The 18,342-nt window shown below is 42.6% G+C and overlaps 1 protein-coding gene across 2 annotated transcripts in view; it reads left to right on the top strand.

Annotated features, from left to right (window-relative positions):
• Positions 1–18,342, top strand: part of LOC311056089 (multidrug resistance-associated protein 1-like) — a 100,769-nt gene that overhangs the window by 26,841 nt on the left and 55,586 nt on the right. The window contains exons 6-10 of one of the 2 annotated variants that reach the window (XM_084072466.1): positions 4,487–4,548; positions 5,318–5,449; positions 6,611–6,847; positions 15,475–15,652; positions 18,305–18,342. The exon at positions 18,305–18,342 is cut by the window's right edge and continues 124 nt beyond it. In XM_084072466.1, coding sequence (XP_083928592.1) covers positions 4,487–4,548; positions 5,318–5,449; positions 6,611–6,847; positions 15,475–15,652; positions 18,305–18,342 — 647 coding nt within the window. The remainder of the gene's footprint in view (positions 1–4,486; positions 4,549–5,317; positions 5,450–6,610; positions 6,848–15,474; positions 15,653–18,304) is intronic. The other variant, XM_084072467.1, reaches the window with a different exon arrangement.

Consider the following 18,342-nt stretch of genomic DNA (forward strand, 5'->3'; position numbering starts at 1 on the left):
AAATGAGGTCTTAATGGGTTAAAGTAAATATACCTCAACATTTTTACTTGAGTACAGTACTTGAGTAAATGCACTTAGTTACTTACCACCACTGGAAATAGGCCTCAGTCATTCATTCTGTGATTGAAAGTGCTTTTCTTTCCTCTAAAGTGTGCTTATCAGTTGCTTATGACTATATCCTTTGAGTTGAGTTGAGTTTGGGCAGTTTTTCTTGGACGGCGGAGCGAGGTTTATTTAAGCACATCGTCCACACAGCTGAGGGATAACAGTGTGTTTGTTTGTGTGTGTTGTGCCTGCGGGGGGGGGGGGAGCCCTGCGGTGTGTTGTTGTATGTGCCTGTCGGAGTAGGTTTTGTTAACAGCGGGATTCCTCACATAACTTCTCCTCCTCTCACAGTCAGCGGTATTATCAACATCAGCAACTGGACACAAAAGAAAGCCCCAGTACACCGCCATTATTACCACCACAACGATGTATTTAAATAGAGACCATTAGGTTAACTCTTTGACTGCCAGAGTATTTACACATCTACCCCCCTTCCCTGCCAGAGAATAACATTGCAAAAATAGGTAAACTGTGAATTTTGTCTCCGTTTATTTTTTAACATCGAAGTGAATGGAGCAGAAAATCTTCGTATCGCGTTATCTCCTGCTTCCTTTGTGATTAAAAAAAATGTTTTTTGAAAAAAAAAAAAAAAAAAAAAAATTTTTTTTTTTTTAATTTTTAATTTTTCAAAAATCTCGTCAATCTCGTCGACGGCTGGCTGAGCCATGCGGAGAAAAACGAGAAATCTCGTCAATGGCAGTCAAAGAGTTAAGGGCTCGGTCACACCAAACTATGGTTGTGTGCTGTTAAGCCTTTGAGACCGGGAACGCATCTGTGTGTCACTTTAAGATTTCTTTGGCTATTCAAAAAAAATAGCAGATCTACAAGCTCATAGCGCGGCACCGAGTGCCGGCGGACGGACCCCCATCTCAAAATATGTTGTTCCAGGGACCCCCAGAAGCAAAGATTTGAGTTAGAAATGTTTGCTTTCAAAAATGAATATCAAAGATTTGCACTCATTTTCATGATTTTTCAAATAGCGTGGCACCGAGTGCCACGCTATTTGCTTCTGGTATTCCATGGAACAAAATATTTTACAAATGTTCGCTTTAAAAATATATATATGTATTTAAAAACTTGCACAAATTGTCACAATACAAAAGAAAAATAGCAGATCTACAAGCTCATGAACTTGTACACCTGCTATTTTTTTGAATTGCCAAAGAAATATAAAAATGACACAGATTCTTTCCCGCTCTAATGGGTTAAGGACCCTCCCATGCCACAGCTACAACCAGTTGCTCTATCGCTATAGCACCATGTTGCTTCCTTCCGCCTTCGACTCACCCGATTGGACAGAGCGAGGGGGGGAAAAGCAGCATAGAGCACATAAACGCAAGATGTGTGCGACACGCGGAAAGATGCGCAAGACCATCAAACCGCGGCAGTGGCTCAGGGGTAGAGAGGCCGGGTAGAGTGAACTGGAAACCGCAAGGGTCTCCCAGTTCGATCCCAGAGGCTGGGTTAGTGTGGAAGTGTCCTTGAGCAAGACACTGAACCTCTAATTGCTCCCGATGAGCAGGTTGGTGCCTTGCATGGTTTCCTCCTCCATCGGTGTGTGAATGTGTGTGTGAATGGGTGAATGTAAAGCGCTTTGGATAAATGCACCATTTACCAAACCACGCAAGTCTCATTGAAAAAGGCAGATAGCCCCATAGGTAGAACAAAAGTGCGATGTGACCGTGCCCTAAAGGAATAGTTCACCTAGAACATTGATTTTGACAGCAAATTTTGATTTAGTTTTATAGTTTTGTCATAGTTTTTTTAATAAAATTCCATTTAGTTTTATTCATATTTTAGTCATCTGAAAAGTTTTACTGTTTGTCTAGTTTTAGTCGACTAAATATCATAAGATTTTAGTCGACTAAATCTACAGTAAAATGTATGTTGGTGGTGCCTTGATGGCGTCGTAATGGCAGATTTTACATTTGGTTGCATGCTGAAAATAGCCGATCTACAAGCTCACAGCACGTCGCAGCGCTACTTGAAAATCTAAGATAAACTGAAAAATCTCTGGCACTGGGACCACATAGCCAGAAATAATTATGGCACTCAATGCAGCCTGCGTAGCGTGTGTGTTTATTCTGTAGGTCCTGCATCAGGAGCGTTGTTTGGCTTAGTGTCGGATTAAATACTTTGAATGTTGACTTACTGTATAATGGTACTTGAAATAGGAGTTAAAGCATTATGGCTCGTAAGCGTTGAGGACATTGCTTCACGGTGCGACGCGCTAAACCTGAGGCAGCGGCTTTCACATGATAAATGTACGCTGGGTTGTGTGTTGTGTGTGTGTGTGTGTGTGTCCTGTGTGTGTGTGTGTGTGTGTGTGTGTGTGTGTGTGTGTGTGTGTGTGTGTGTGTGTGTGTGTGTGTGTGTGTGTGTGTGTGTGTGTGTGTGTGTGTGTGTGTGTGTGTGTGTGTGTGTGTGTGTGTGTGTGTGTGTGTGTGTGTGTGTGTGTGTGTGTGTTCTGTGTGTGGGTTCAGAGACCTTAATCATATACATACTGTACTTCACACCAGTGGTTCTCAAACATTTTCATGTCAAGGACCCCCAAAATGATATGTATTTGGCCGTGGACCCCCCCATCTAAAAATATTTAGTTCCTGAGACCCCCCAGAAGCAAAGATTTGAGTTACAAATGTTCACTTAAAAATGTTCGCTTATATATTCAAAGATTTGCACAAATTTTCAAGATTTTTCAAAAATAGCAGATCTACAAGCTCATAGCGCGGCACTCGGTGCCGCGCTATGAGCTTGTAGATCTGCTATTTTTGAATAGCCAAAGTATAAAAGGTCATAATTATTCTGATGCTATATTTACACATTTTGCTGGGTACCCCCTGGAACACACTCAAGTACCCCTGGGGGTTCCCGGACCCCACTTTGAGAACCAATGCTTCACACGCAGAGTTAACTGATCAGCCACGTAATCCAGCCATGATAGATTGATTGAATACTTTATTAGTCATAAATGTAAACAGCAGGTGGTACAGTCAGACATTAAAACTAAAAAGAGGGTCTTGTTTCCATGGTGGTCCTATGATGATGCACCGATATGGTGATAATTCTTGGCCAGTACCGATACCGATGTTTAAAATAACAATTTAGCCGATACATTCCGATACTGATACCGATATCTATTTATTTAGTTTTTGATGTCATTAATTCCCCCCTTTGTGTGCCAGGGAAACAAATACATATTCATTATAAGAAATGACTGTTCAGAATCCACAGCTTGGTAGGCTGCAGATAACCAACACACCAACACACAACATACACAATGTATGCTTATCAATAACAGATAAATATTGGCTACTGCCATCGGTTAATGTCAGCTTTATTTTCCGATACCGATATTGACCGATAACGGCAAGAATTGGCCGTTAACGATATGTGGCCGCCCGGTACATCCTAGTCCTACAGTATGTATTCAATGCATCAACATAACATAAACAATGTGGTTATTGTTACTACTTGTACTGTATCTCTTTCTGTCTCTCCTCTGTCTCTCTCTCTCTCTCTCTCTCTCTCTCTTCTTTCCCCCGACACGGTCGAGGCAGAAGGCCCCCCGCCCTAGAGCCTAGGGTCTGCCTGACGTTTCTTCCAGTTAAGAGGGAGTTTTTCGTTGCCACTGTCGCAAAAATTGCTTGTTCAGGGTGGGATGTCGGGTCTCTTCTCTACATGTAAAGTGTCTTGAGGCAACTTGTTGTGATCTGACACTTTAATAAAATTGAATTGAATTGAATTGAATTGAATGTACCCAATTATACATGCCATCAAGACATACAAACACTCTATGTACAAAAGAGACATTTACCTCACCTTGTGGTCTCCTGATAGATACGTTTTCAGGAAGAAATAAACCAGTCAACCAATCAAAGTGGGGTCCGGGGACCCCCAGGGGTCCTTGAGGCCCCAGACACATGATGGATTAGATAAAAGCCAAATGGACCCTTATGTGTCTGTAACTCTGAGAGTGTACAAAATGGAACCAAATGGACCCTTACGGGTCCATTTGGTTCCATTCTGTACACTCTCAGAGTTACGGTGGTCCGTGGTCTAATACAGGGGTTCTCAAAGTGAGGTCCGGGGGACCCCCCCATGGCCCTATGTATACATCAGATATTTTCAAAAAAATCTTGCTTTTTTTTGGTTGACATTTTTAACACTTGGAAAAATGTCCTTGGAACAAACTCTTTTTCAGATGGGGGTCCGCGGCCAAATACACATTAATTTAGGGGGTCCTTGACATGAACAAGTTTGAGAACCACTGCTTTTAGTGGCTGGTGTTTCAGGGCGTTCCACATCGTGGTGTTCACAGCAGTAGAATGAGAACCTTCCCACTAAAACTGTATCTTCTTGTTTTTGTGATGTTTTCCAGAATCCATGTCCTGAGTTCGGTGCTTCGTTCCTGTCCAAGATCACCTTCTGGTGGATCACCAGGTACACGGACCTCCTACCAGATGAGACACAGGCCATAGACCTTTGTTATTTTACTTTTGACCACTGCAAACTTATTAACAGTGGTGTAAAGTAACTAAGTGCATTTACTCAAGTACTGTACTTAAGTACAATTTAGAGGTGTGTTTTACTTTAGTAGAGTATATCCAATTCTCAGTACTTTTACTTCTTACTCCACTACATCTCAGAGGTAAATATTGTACTTTTACTCCACTACGTTTATTTGAACACTTTAGTTACTAGTTACTTTGTAGATTTAGATTATTATTTATCACAAAAAATACATTGACCCCTTCAGCCATACATTTCAGCCATTTGAAAATAGCCGATCTACAAGCTCACAATGCGTTGCGATGCGACGCATTGTGAGCTTGTAGATCGGCTATTTTCAAAATATTTGTACACATTTGAAAACTTGAAATGGGACATTCTGCCTAACGAGTACTTTTACTTGTAGCACGTTAAGTCCATTTTGATGCCAATACTTTTGAATTCCGGACTTTTATTTCTATAATGCAGTACTGATAGTATTGCCTAAATTGGTGTGTGTGTGTGTGTGTGTGTGTGTGTGTGTGTGTGTGTGTGTGTGTGTGTGTGTGTGTGTGTGTGTGTGTGTGTGTGTGTGTGTGTGTGTGTGTGTGTGTGTGTGTGTGTGTGTGTGTGTGTGTGTGTGTGTGTGTGTGTGTGTGTGTGCGCGTGCGTGCGTGCGTGCGTGCGCGCGCGCGTGTGTGTGCGTGTGTGTGTGTATCAGAATGATGATGACGGGATACAAGCGCCCCCTGGAAGAGAAGGACCTGTGGTCCCTGAACCCAGACGACTGCTCCCAGAAGGTGGTCCCCACCCTGGTGCGGCGCTGGAACCACGAGTGCCAAAAGGTCAAAAGGTCAGGAGTTCAGGGATTGGGTCACGAGGAGGAGAACGTGTCAGAGTCAGACGGTGTTGATTTAGTCCACTAAAACTATGACGAAAAATGTTGCTCGACTACCTTTTTACACTGACGAAAACTAAGTAAAAACTAAGTTATGATGACTAAAACTAAGACTAAATATATTGACAATTTCGTCAACAAATAAGAACTAGACTAAAATGTTAGTGAGGGATCTAGTGGAGAAGAGATCCAGTAGAACTACAAGTTCACAACGCGTCGCGCTGCGACGCGTTGTGAGCTTGTAGATCGGCTATTTTCAGCATGCAACCAAGTGTAAAATCAGCCATTACGACGCCATCAAGGCACCGCCAACATACTTTTTACTGTAGATTTAGTCGACTATAATCTTATGATATTTAGTCGACTAAAACTAAAACATTTCAGATGACAAAAATTTGAATACAATTAAATGGAATTTTATTTAAAAGACTATGACTAAAACTTTTTTTATACTGTTCCATGAGTTAGTTACTTTAGAAAAGATCGGGACACACTCTGATTTCAGCTGCATTTTGAGATTTCAGGAGTCGTTCTTGTCTTCTACAGTGCAGTGTTGATTTTGATAAAGTTCTGTTTAGTGTTAGTCATATTTTAGACACCTGAAACGTTTTACTTTTAGTCCAGTTTTAGTCGACTGAATATCATGAGATTATAGTCGACTAAATCTGCAGTTGATTTAGTCGACTAAAATGTATTTCTGGCGGTGCCATCGAAATAGCAGATTTTCACTTACCTGCATGCCGAAAATAGCCGATCTACAAGCTCACAACGCGACGCGAAGCTTGTAGATCGGCTATTTCAATAAACAGAAAATACATTTTCAGGTAGGTGACAACATTTCAGCCAATCAGGAGAGAGTACAATCAGGGGATTGGCCGGCCGTGGTTGGCCATGGTTGGAGACACTCATCCTTGCTTTGCTAGCAGCATACACATTGATTGATTGATTGATTGGTTTAATACTTTAATTAACAACGGTACAGGAAGTACAGTCAAAGGTAATGCTAAAAAGATAACACAAAATGCCCGTTGTACTCAATTCATCAGTTTCTGTGAGCCTACAACCATCTTATCACCACCCTGTCCTTGACCCCCCTCCGACCGCCCCCCCCCCCAGGCCAGACGAGAAGCTGCTCTACTCCCCCAAGAGGACGTCGTCTCGCGGGGAGAAGAGGGAGAAGGAGGAGCGTCCCGTGGAGGAGGCAGAGATCCTCATAGTGAAGAAACCCCAGAAGACCAGAGAGCCCTCTCTGTTCTGGGCCCTCTGCTTGACCTTTGGCCCCTACTTCCTCATCTCCTCCCTCTACAAGTTCATCCAGGACATCCTGATGTTCGTCGGCCCCGAGATCCTCAGGTTAGAGCCTTTCCTCTGTTGTTCTCCTCTTAGAGATCCTCAGGTTAGAGCCTTTCCTCTGTTGTTCTCCTCTTAGAGATCCTCAGGTTAGAGCCTTTCCTCTGTTGTTCTCCTCTTAGAGATCCTCAGGTTAGAGCCTTTCCTCTGTTGTTCTCCTCTTAGAGATCCTCAGGTTAGAGCCTTTCCTCTGTTGTTCTCCTCTTAGAGATCCTCAGGTTAGAGCCTTTCCTCTGTTGTTCTCCTCTTAGAGGTCCTCAGGTTAGAGCCTTTCCTCTGTTGTTCTCCTCTTAGAGGTCCTCAGGTTAGAGCCTTTCCTCTGTTGTTCTCCTCTTAGAGGTCCTCAGGTTAGAGCCTTTCCTCTGTTGTTCTCCTCTTAGAGGTCCTCAGGTTAGAGCCTTTCCTCTGTTGTTCTCCTCTTAGAGATCCTCAGGTTAGAGCCTTTCCTCTGTTGTTCTCCTCTTAGAGGTCCTCAGGTTAGAGCCTTTCCTCTGTTGTTCTCCTCTTAGAGGTCCTCAGGTTAGAGCCTTTCCTCTGTTGTTCTCCTCTTAGAGATCCTCAGGTTAGAGCCTTTCCTCTGTTGTTCTCCTCTTAGAGGTCCTCAGGTTAGAGCCTTTCCTCTGTTGTTCTCCTCTTAGAGGTCCTCAGGTTAGAGCCTTTCCTCTGTTGTTCTCCTCTTAGAGGTCCTCAGGTTAGAGCCTTTCCTCTGTTGTTCTCCTCTTAGAGATCCTCAGGTTAGAGCCTTTCCTCTGTTGTTCTCCTCTTAGAGATCCTCAGGTTAGAGCCTTTCCTCTGTTGTTCTCCTCTTAGAGGTCCTCAGGTTAGAGCCTTTCCTCTGTTGTTATCCTCTTAGAGATCCTCAGGTTAGAGCCTTTCCTCTGTTGTTCTCCTCTTAGAGATCCTCAGGTTAGAGCCTTTCCTCTGTTGTTCTCCTCTTAGAGATCCTCAGGTTAGAGCCTTTCCTCTGTTGTTCTCCTCTTAGAGATCCTCAGGTTAGAGCCTTTCCTCTGTTGTTCTCCTCTTAGAGATCCTCAGGTTAGAGCCTTTCCTCTGTTGTTCTCCTCTTAGAGGTCCTCAGGTTAGAGCCTTTCCTCTGTTGTTCTCCTCTTAGAGATCCTCAGGTTAGAGCCTTTCCTCTGTTGTTCTCCTCTTAGAGATCCTCAGGTTAGAGCCTTTCCTCTGTTGTTATCCTCTTAGAGATCCTCAGGTTAGAGCCTTTCCTCTGTTGTTCTCCTCTTAGAGATCCTCAGGTTAGAGCCTTTCCTCTGTTGTTATCCCTATTCCAGCGGTGAGAAAAGTACTCAATGTTGTACTAATCACATTAAGACTTGGAACGCATCTGTCATTTTTTCATTCGAGCTAAAAAAAACATTATTTTATGCTTTGGCTATTCAAAAATAGCAGATCTACAAGCTCGTAGCGAGATCTGCTATTTTTGAAAAATCTGAAAATGTGTGCAAATCTTTGAATATATATTGTTTTAAAGCGAAATTTTTTAACTCAAATCTTTGCTTCTGCTGGTCCCTGGAACAACATATTTTGAGATGGGGGTCGGCGGCCAAATATATATAATTTTGGGGGTCCTTGACATGAAACAGTTTGAGCACCACGGATATAGAAACATACGTTTTTTTCAGAATACTGTTGGGAATTAGAAGAATTGTAGAATCGGCTTCAGGTCTTAATTGGTTAAGTAAAAGTATCATTACTGCTATCTATGAAATGGCCTGATGTTTGCAGAGAAAGCAAGAAACATCGAACAGGCCTGCTTACTAATAGAACCCGGTTCCCACTTGCGTGAAACGCTGTCTGTCTTTCAGCCAGACTGGACTGCATGGGACAAACGAGTTGACAGTGACAATTTAATTGCCTATCAGATCAGGTATAGTCAGTGTGCACACACACTGGACCCCTGAATATACAGTACAGTAGGTGAAGTGAATGAATGGGCTCTCCACAAATCCGCTTTGCTAATAGAAAGGCATGTGGCGTGCTCTCCTAAATGCAGTTTAAATGTACTGAGACACAGACGCAGCCAGACACACACACACACACACACACACACACACACACACACACACACACACACACACACACACACACACACACACACACACACACACACACACACACACACACACACACACACACACACACACATTTTCATGTATATCCAGGTCCTGGTATAGCACAAAAGTGCTGTCCAGTAAACATGATTTTGTCACGGCCGCAGAGATGGTATACAGTGATACACCGCATGTGTTACTAGTAACGGTAGAAGAGAGAGATGGTGTGTTGACTGTGCAGGCAGCTAGGATGAGCATAGTGGCTGAGTCGTGTTTGTTCCATAGTGCAGTGGCGTGCACAGACATTTTGAGGGGCAGGTGCTCAAGTAAATTATACTTTTTTTTGTTTACTTGGTCTGCTCTTTTTTCCCTCTACACCTATTCCTCTTTGCCAAAAATAGCCGATCTACAAGCCCACAACGCCTCGCAGCGCGAGGCGTTGTGGGCTTGTAGATCGGCTATTTTTGGCTAAAGTTCTCCTCAGAAAAGGGATGCTAGGTTTCGAGTGGTTATGGTAAAAAGAAAAATCATATCACACAAAGATTTGGCGGACCCCCTGTAGTAACTCTGAGGACCCCCTAGGGGTCCCAGACCCCCTGTTGAAGACCCCTGCTGTAAACTGAAAAAAAAAGGGCACTTCTGGTCAAGAGGGCAAAGGGCAGGTGCTCTAGCACCACCTAGAGTCTATCTGTGCACGTCCCTGCCATAGTGGTTTGTTCCATGCGCCGTGCGAGTCTGGCCGGCGCAGTAGAACGCTAAATAAAAACCCAAAGTATGAAGCATATCGCGTCATTGCACTTCCGGCAACCCGTTTGCGCATGCATGTCGTCTACAGGTCTAAATGTGGGAGAAAAGTGTAAACATTCATTGATGATTAGAAGTGGAGACACATGTAAAGGTGGAAAAGTAAATGCTTCAGTCAGATAACTCAAGAATAGATTGAACCAATATGTTATAATAGAATGAGAACACAAGTGTGGATGTGATATTGTAACTTGGCGTTCAGGCTCTGCTACATCTTTCTCCCTGCTCAGCACAATTCAGACAGCCATCATTAACCATTAAGAGCAGGGAGATAGCTCAGATAGATATACAATAACCACCCATTCCCCCATGGGGAACAGAACCAATAGCAGAGCCCACTGGTGGTGCTGGGGTGGTGGTGAGAGCAATAACTACAAAACCAGGGACACAGACAGCGGAAGGAACACAGACTTAGGTGACCTTAAACAACCCGCCCAATTCAGCTGATTGCCATGTCAGTGTGTGACGTATGGGTCTTGCATAACGCTGTGTACACACCCACATAGTAATGTGTGTGTGTGTGTGTGTGTGTGTGTGTAACCTCTCCAGTATATTCTGCCTGAACTAACCTCGCAAGCTACGTATCATTTGTCACGCCAGAGCCATGAGCGAGTTTTAGTGGCAAGTTTGAAGACGATTGGAAAACTGCTGTTCTATGAGCTTGTAGTCCGCATACATAATGTGCTGGCTGGGGCCTGGCTTCAATTAAGGTAGAAAGAAGATGTTGTCATCTTGTAAGAAAGCGTGCTGATTGTAAACGCTGGTATATTTTGTACCTTCCATCCATATCATATTCCCCCCCTCATGTCAGAATCAAGGGGCAAGTCTTAGATATTTACGATGAGGCCGACAAAATGGCCAGAGTGGCGCTGTTTTACCCTGCGCCGACCTGCGTTGTCAGAAAGAATTTATTTTAACGCAAGTGAATGGGTTTTTTGACAAACTTTAGACTAGATTTTCTTACTGTAATAAAAATTGTCTTAAATTCTATATGCTTCCAGTCGCTAGTTTAAAGTCTCCTTTCAATCATCAGGATATGCGTTTTGCTAAATTATGGTCCTATTTGTTTTAAAATTGACGATAAAGTAGGCTATTCTCTAGGAGGGGGGGATGATTTGATTGACAAGCTACACAACCAATAGCATTCATTCCCCGCCCCCGCTCTTGATTGACAAGCTACCCAACCAATAATGGTCTGGTCTCATTCTGCAGGATATGACGCGATATGATGCGATATTGAAAGATGGCGGACCTACAGTCTTGGAACAATCTGCTTCATTTTCGGTCTGTAGAAAGCAGGGGAGTGGCTTTGTCCATCTCATTTATACAGTCTATGGTCAGAATGCCTGCCTTGTTATTCTGTGGATGCAAAGCGTCACTTTACCGGTATTATACCGCATGACAGTGCGTCACGACGGACTGCTTACCTTACATGAAGAGAGACGTTATCTCTATGAACAAACTGTTTGTTTATGAGCAAAATGCTTCATTAAAACAATGTTGCTGTAAGAGATTACACCAACAACTAAGACACAAGGACCAGCTATAGCCACGGCCAAAGCAAAGCTGGCCACGGCCAAAGCAAAGCTTGGGAAACTCTGATAGCCCCACCACCACCCCCCACCACCCCTCACCCCCCCCTCACCCGTTCTGTATCCATAAGCATCAAGGAGGTCATGTGGGGATGACTGTCACACTGCCCTCACTGGCAATTTATGGTATTTATTTATTTTTGTTATTTTATTTTTTTTACCCAGTAATGTATCGGTACTGTATTCCAGTGGATTAAGACAGCGTGGTTCTCAACCTGTGGGTTAGGGTTAACCCCAAGGGGGTCCCTAAATGATTTGAGAGGGGTCCCCAGATGACAGTGAAGGGACAATTTAAGGACCTTTTTTATGATACCTCAAAGAAAATAAAGAAAATAAAAAGTTCATTACTGCATCAAAAGTAATCAACAAACCACAGCCTACTATAAAAACTGGTCAAACATTGGCCAAATTGTAAATTGTATTTATCTATTTTCAAAATGTTTGCCTCTTTCTTATATTATAAGAAAGAGGCAAACATTTTGAAAATAGATAAATATTGTGAAAATAGCAGATCTACAAGCTCACAACGCGAGGCGTTGTGAGCTTGTAGATCTGCTATTTTCACAATATTTATCTGTGGAACCGAGTCAAACTAAATATAATGCCTCAACTCCAAGTGCTTGTCAGGTTGGGGGGGTCTCCAGTTCAAATATGATTATTTTGGGGGGTCACGGCCTGAAAAGGATGAGAACCACCGAGAGCAAGTAAGCAACAAACCCAGACAGTGGTGGTTAGGTGAGGGGTGATAGAATAGAACCCAGCTTGTAGATCTGCTATTTTCGGCATGCAGCTAAGTGAAAGTCTGCTATTTCGATGACATCAAGGCACAGCCAAAATAATTTTTTTTGTCGACAAAATCAACTGTGTAGTTTTAGTCGACTAAAACTAGTCTGTAACTAAAACTTTTCGGATGACTAAAACATGACTAAAACTAAATGGAATTTTATTCAAAAGACTATGACTAAAACAAAATAAGTTGGGTTATAGGCCTCTGAAGAGGTTCAGAGAGAACAGGAGATGAGCTGTGAGTGACTCAGCAGTATATCGACTGCAGGAAGACTGACAGACAGACATGTGTTTCCTGTTCGCCCACAAGGTTCTGTTTTCTTTATTCTCATTTCCTCCTGCTGAGAGCTTCACCATCACACTCTGACTTTTTTTTTCATTTGTTATTTAGTAGTAGTAGTCAAACCAAGTAAAACCAAAACTATAACGTGCAAGGAAAATAGGAAAAATGTGATTACACCGTAGAGCAGGGGTCTTCAACGTTTTCAGGCCAAGGACCCCCTAGCTGAGAGAGAGATGAAGCAGGGACCCCCTCTATATCGTATAAATTTGTTTCAGATTCAACATTTTTTGTTTACGTGGTATGCTATTTTTTCCCTCTACACCTATGCCTCTTTGCCAAAAATAGTTTTGGCGGACCCCCTGTAGTAACTCTAAGGACCCCCTAGGGGTCCCGGACCCCCTGTTGAAGACCCCTGCCGTAGAGGCCTAATAACAACTTCATCAACTTATTATTATCTATTTTGAAACAAACAAATAGGGTAATATAGATCGGGGTGGGGTTTGTGAGAAATCAGTCAGAATCAGAATCAATCTTTATTGTCACATCACATTACAGGTAAAGTGGGTGAAATTGTTAATTGTGCAGGCTCAATTGCAGTTTAAAAGATAGATACCGTATTTTCCGCACTATAAGGCGCACCGTCAGTGCGCCTTATAGTGCGGATGCGCCATATAATCCGATGCGCCTTATATAGGTATCAATATTGGTTCCCTTGGTTTCCGCACTATAAGGCGCACCGTCAGTGCGCCTTATAGTGCGGATGCGCCTTATAATGCGGTGCGCCCTATATATGAAAATAATACATTTATTGAAGGTGCGCCTTATACTCAGATGCGCCTTATAGTGCGGAAAATACGGTAGTCATCTCATAAAGAGAGAGGAGAGGCATAAAGTGCATAAATGACTAATCTACATAATACAAAATAATAATGTGTGCATAAACCTAAAAAGTCATGAGAGTGCTTCTAAAAAGTGTGTGACCTGGAACTGTGTCATTTTTAGATTTGAGCTAAAAAGCATTATTTTATACTTTGGGCTTTTCTGTATCTCGGCTCCTAAGTACTTTTTTTTTCTCATTGAAAAAGTCTGGCAGCCTACTGTAGGAAAAAAAAAAAAAAAGCTGGCAGCCAATGAGGTAAGACTAGGGACGCTGGTTTCTGTGTGGTTTGTGAGGTTATGTTTTCTCTCACACCAGGTTCTGCTTCCTCTTTCACCCCGGCCCCTCTCTCAGTCCCACTCACCCAAAAAAACGTGACAACCACATAACAGCTCTCATTACAACGCTATAAAAAGAACATCGGCCGCATGACAATAAAAACTCTATTTAACAACTGAGGGAGGTCACACAGACCAGAGATACTTCATTCAGGTCAATATACAGTATATGTGCCTCCATGGAGATGTCACACAGCAGTCAGACATGTCAGTGATTTAATAATACATAGTCCACATTCCTTTGTGCTATTTGTCACTGTACATTGTGATGAGGTTTCTGCATTTAACCCATTCATCAAGTAACTGGAGCAGCTTCTCAGGGAGCTGTTCGGGGTTAAAGGTCGTGCTCAGGGACAGACATGGACACATTACTGACCTGGCCTGGAATCGAACCTGTGACGACCAGGGCCTCTGGCTCTCTCCAGGCAGGCCGGGCTCTCTAACCGCTCTGGTATTTTCAAATGGATAAAATGTATACATATCATTTGAAAATCGCACATCTACAAGCTCACAATGCGTTGCATCGCGACACATTTGTGAGCTTGTAGATCTGCTGTTTTCAAATGGCCGAAATGTATTTAGGGCTGAAGTGATTAATGCATGTTTTGTTATAATAATCAAAACCTACAAAGTAACTAAAGTTTTCAAATAATTGTAGTGGAGTAAAAGTATAATATTTGACTCCGAGATGTAGTGGAGTAAAAGTAAAAGTACTGACAACTGGAAATACTCCAGTAAAGTAAAAAAAACAACAACTCACAATTGTACTTAAATACAATACTTGAGTCAGATGGACTGAGTACATTCAGAGAGGCTTCATGTAAACCACAGATAATCCCCTTACCTTTCTTTCTAATGAAGTGACAAGTCTAGCTACTCTACTTCTAAAGCCTACTGCTTCTGCTGCAGGGAATCAAGTGGCAAGTTGGACCGGGTTTAAATAACTCTCACATTCCTGTGTGTGTGTGTGTGTGTGTGTGTGTGTGTGTGTGTGTGTGTGTGTGTGTGTGTGTGTGTGTGTGTGTGTGTGTGTGTGTGTGTGTGTGTGTGTGTGTGTGTGTGTGTGTGTGTGTGTGTGTGTGTGTGTGTGTGTGTGTGTGTGTGTGTGTGTGTGTGTGTGTGTGTGTGTGTGTGTGTGTGTGTGCGTGCGTGTGTGTGTGTGTGTGTGGCTCCTGTGACCCTGAACACAGCTCCCTCCACATTCCTGGCCACCTACAGTACAGTACTACTGTAGCTGTAAAAGTTTTTCTATTGGTACAGTTGGATTGGCCACTGAAGACAAATAGTTGTTTCCATCGTACTGTCAACCAGGGCTGGGCAATATATCAATATCTGAGATTAGACATGGTCTTGGCTCTTTGGATATTGTGTTATCGTGATGTGTCCTAACTGTTGTCTTTTCCTAGTTTTGAAAGGCTGCATAGCTGTTCTATTATTTGTCTTTACCCACGTATTAATAATAGTTATTATGTAGGCATTACTGATGATTATTTAATGTAAAATCTCATTGTGTAAATACAACCCCCATCAAAAAAAAAAAGAGTTACAAATGTTTGCTTTAAAATATATATATATATATATTCAAATATTTGCACACATTTTCACGATTGTTCAAAAATAGCAGATCTATAAGCTCATAGCGACAATTGATCGTCAACTTAAATGTGTAATCGTGACAGCCCTATTCCTTACTCTTTACCTGTAACTCTGTAACAGAGTGACTGAATTTCCCCCGCGGGGTAAATAAAGGCATCTATCTCTCTATCTATCTATCTATCTATCTATCTATCTATCTATCTCTCTATCTAATTATCTCTCTATCTCTCTATCTATTGTCAGTTGTTCAGGTGTAACGCAGACTTCCTCTTCTCTTTCCTCCTCCAGACGGCTGATCAGCTTTGTCAACAACTCCAGCGCCCCCGCCTGGCAGGGCTACTTCTACACGTCTCTGCTGCTGATGTGTGCGTGCGTCCAGACGCTTATCCTGCAGAAGTACTTCCACGTGTGCTTCGTGACCGGCATGCGCCTACGCACCGCCATCATCGGAGCCGTCTACAGGAAGGTACAAAGTCTCAAGGACAACTCTGAAGCCCGTTCATTGTCCAAGCGCTGCCACTGGATGTACCCTGTTTTAAGACCTGGGACGCATCTATGTCACTTTAGATTTCTTTGGCTATTCAAAAATAGCAGATATACAAGCTCATAGCGCGGCACCGAGTGCCGCGCTATGAGCTTGCCGCGCTATGAGCTTGTAGATCTGCTATTTTTGAAAAAAAACGTGAAACATATTTTTAAATATATATTATTATTTTTTTCAGATTTTTTTTTTTAGGATTTAGATTTTTTTTAGACGCGGCCTCAGGTCTTAATGGGTTAATGGGTTAGTACAGTACATCCAGTACCAGCGCTTCTTAGCGTTTACGCCGATCGTTTTCGAGCTGTAGAAGTCTCCACGAGGTAGTTTTGCGGGTTCCAGTTTTTTGGGCGTGTTTCTAAAGTGTAGTTGCTTATTTGGGCTTGCTTCACAATTGTTTTCTTTTTTTAACCGGTTCTCAAATATTTTCATGTCATGGACCCACAAGTTAATATGTAGGCTAATTTGTCCCTATATTACCCCCATCTGAAAATGTTGTGTGCCAGCTGGGGCCCTGTACCAGATTTGTGTTGTTAGAATGTTTAAAAAATCTTCTAAACATTCCACATTTTATTTCAAGATTTCTTTAGAAAATAGCCGATCTACAAGCTCACAACGCGTCGCATCGCGAAGCGTTGTGAGCTTGTAGATCGGCTATCTTCAATTTGCTTGTAGATTGCCTGTTTTCAATGTATAGGCCTATAGTATATCATTTTAATGTATACAGTATATAGGTTTGATTAAAGTGCTCATAATGGCTTAGTGCCACAGTTGCTTCTTTTGGGCTTGTTTTCCTACATCCGGTTGCTTATTTCTCTCACCACATCTGGCAACACTGGTGCAAGTTGAACTTCGTTTCTCGTCTAAAAATACAGATGTCAACTTACGTCTGTTCTGTCTGGAAGAGAGTCCCTCGATCGCACGATGGATCACGTAATAAATGCTCTCATGTGTAATGAGAGTAAACAAGTTTACAACGTTTAACCCCGTGACCAAATAAAAGGCTAATAAGTAACGTGGAAAAGGATATTATATAAGCCTTTTCTAATGAACGAGGTAAAAAGATGATCTTGCTCCAGGGCATTCTGGAAGTGGAACGCTGTTATCCGATTATGGAGATTATGGACCAGAGCTTATTGATTACTGAGGGGAAATCCGTCTTTTGAATGAATATATCATCATATCACTGTCCTGCGTCGGGTCATGAATGGATCTATTCTGGACACAGCTTTCATCCAGTGTCCACTGTTTCCTCATCAGATGGTACGACTTATCAGGCTATTGTGTGTGGCGTTCATGTGATCAATATACAGTAGCCTACAGTATTATAGATTAATACCGCGGACATGGAGGCATTAACTTATTCACTGTCACTGACGTAAAAAAACTTGTTTTTTTTCGATTACCAATGCTGCCACTGACGTAAAAAACGCCATTTTTCATTTTTCCTCACACAGAACCCAAAGATATTGTGATCCGAAGATTTGCTGCTCATTCACTTCTTGGTTAACTTATTACTTAAAAATCCTGTATCTCGGCTCCTCCGAGACATGCGAGACATGCTATTTTCATCAAAGGCGCGTATAAAAGCGAACGGGGAGGTCGCGGATCCACAGTGAAACCCTCTGTGATTAGCAACCATCAGGGGATCAGATCTACAAGCTCGTAGATCTGCTATTGTTTTGAAAAATCGTGAAAATTTGGTTCAAATCATTGAATATATCGATATTTTAAAGCGAACATTTGTAACTCAAATCTTTGCTTCTGGGGGATTCTAAATCCTAACAGTTTAAAAAAAGAACGTATGTTGCTATAATATCAGTGGTACTCAAACCTTTTCATGTCAAGGACCCCCCCATCTCAAAATATTTTGTTCCAGGGACCCCCCAGAAGCAAAAAAATGAGTTAAAAATGTATGTATATATATTTATATTCAACTAGACCATACCCGGTGAAGGGCGCAGGCGAAAGTAGTTGCAAAGAAAAAAATATATATATCAGCACGGAGAATGGCGTAGGCATGTTACTCGCCCGCCCCGGGTCCGTCTGGTGTGTGTACATTCCACAGAAAGAATTGTACTGAGAGAGTGGGCGGGGTCTCGGTGTTGCCATGCCGGCGTACTGTAAGCGCTGTAGGGGCAATGGTGGTGGTATAGGGTTCGTTTGGTTTGGCCTCGTTTTCATAGACCTTGCTGCTTGTTTCTCTAGCGAAACCTGGCAACGACGCATGCGCAGTTTGAGCAAGAGCCCACCCAAGACACCGCCGTGAGGTTACTAGAATTATAGTAGGATGATTTGCACACATTTTCACGATTTAAATGTTTTCTAAAATAGCAGATCTACAAGCTTGTAGCGCGGCACTCTGTGCTGCGCTATGAGCTTGTAGATCTGCTATTTTTGAATAGCCCAAAGACATCTTAAAATGACACAGATGCGTTCCCTTCCCGTTCTTAGTGGGGTAACGTGTACCCCACTGTTGAAGTCATTCCACTGCAAATTCCCATTTTGAGTGTGTTTCTGTGTGACTCCCTCCCTGACCCCCTGACCCCCTGACCCCCTGGGCTCTCTCTCTCCTCTCAGGCGCTGTTGATCAGCAACGCGGCGCGGCGCACCTCCAC

The sequence above is a fragment of the Gymnoscopelus microlampas genome (genome assembly GCF_963454915.1).
Source record: "Gymnoscopelus microlampas genome assembly, chromosome: 11".
Classification (NCBI taxonomy): Eukaryota; Metazoa; Chordata; class Actinopteri; order Myctophiformes; family Myctophidae; genus Gymnoscopelus; species Gymnoscopelus microlampas.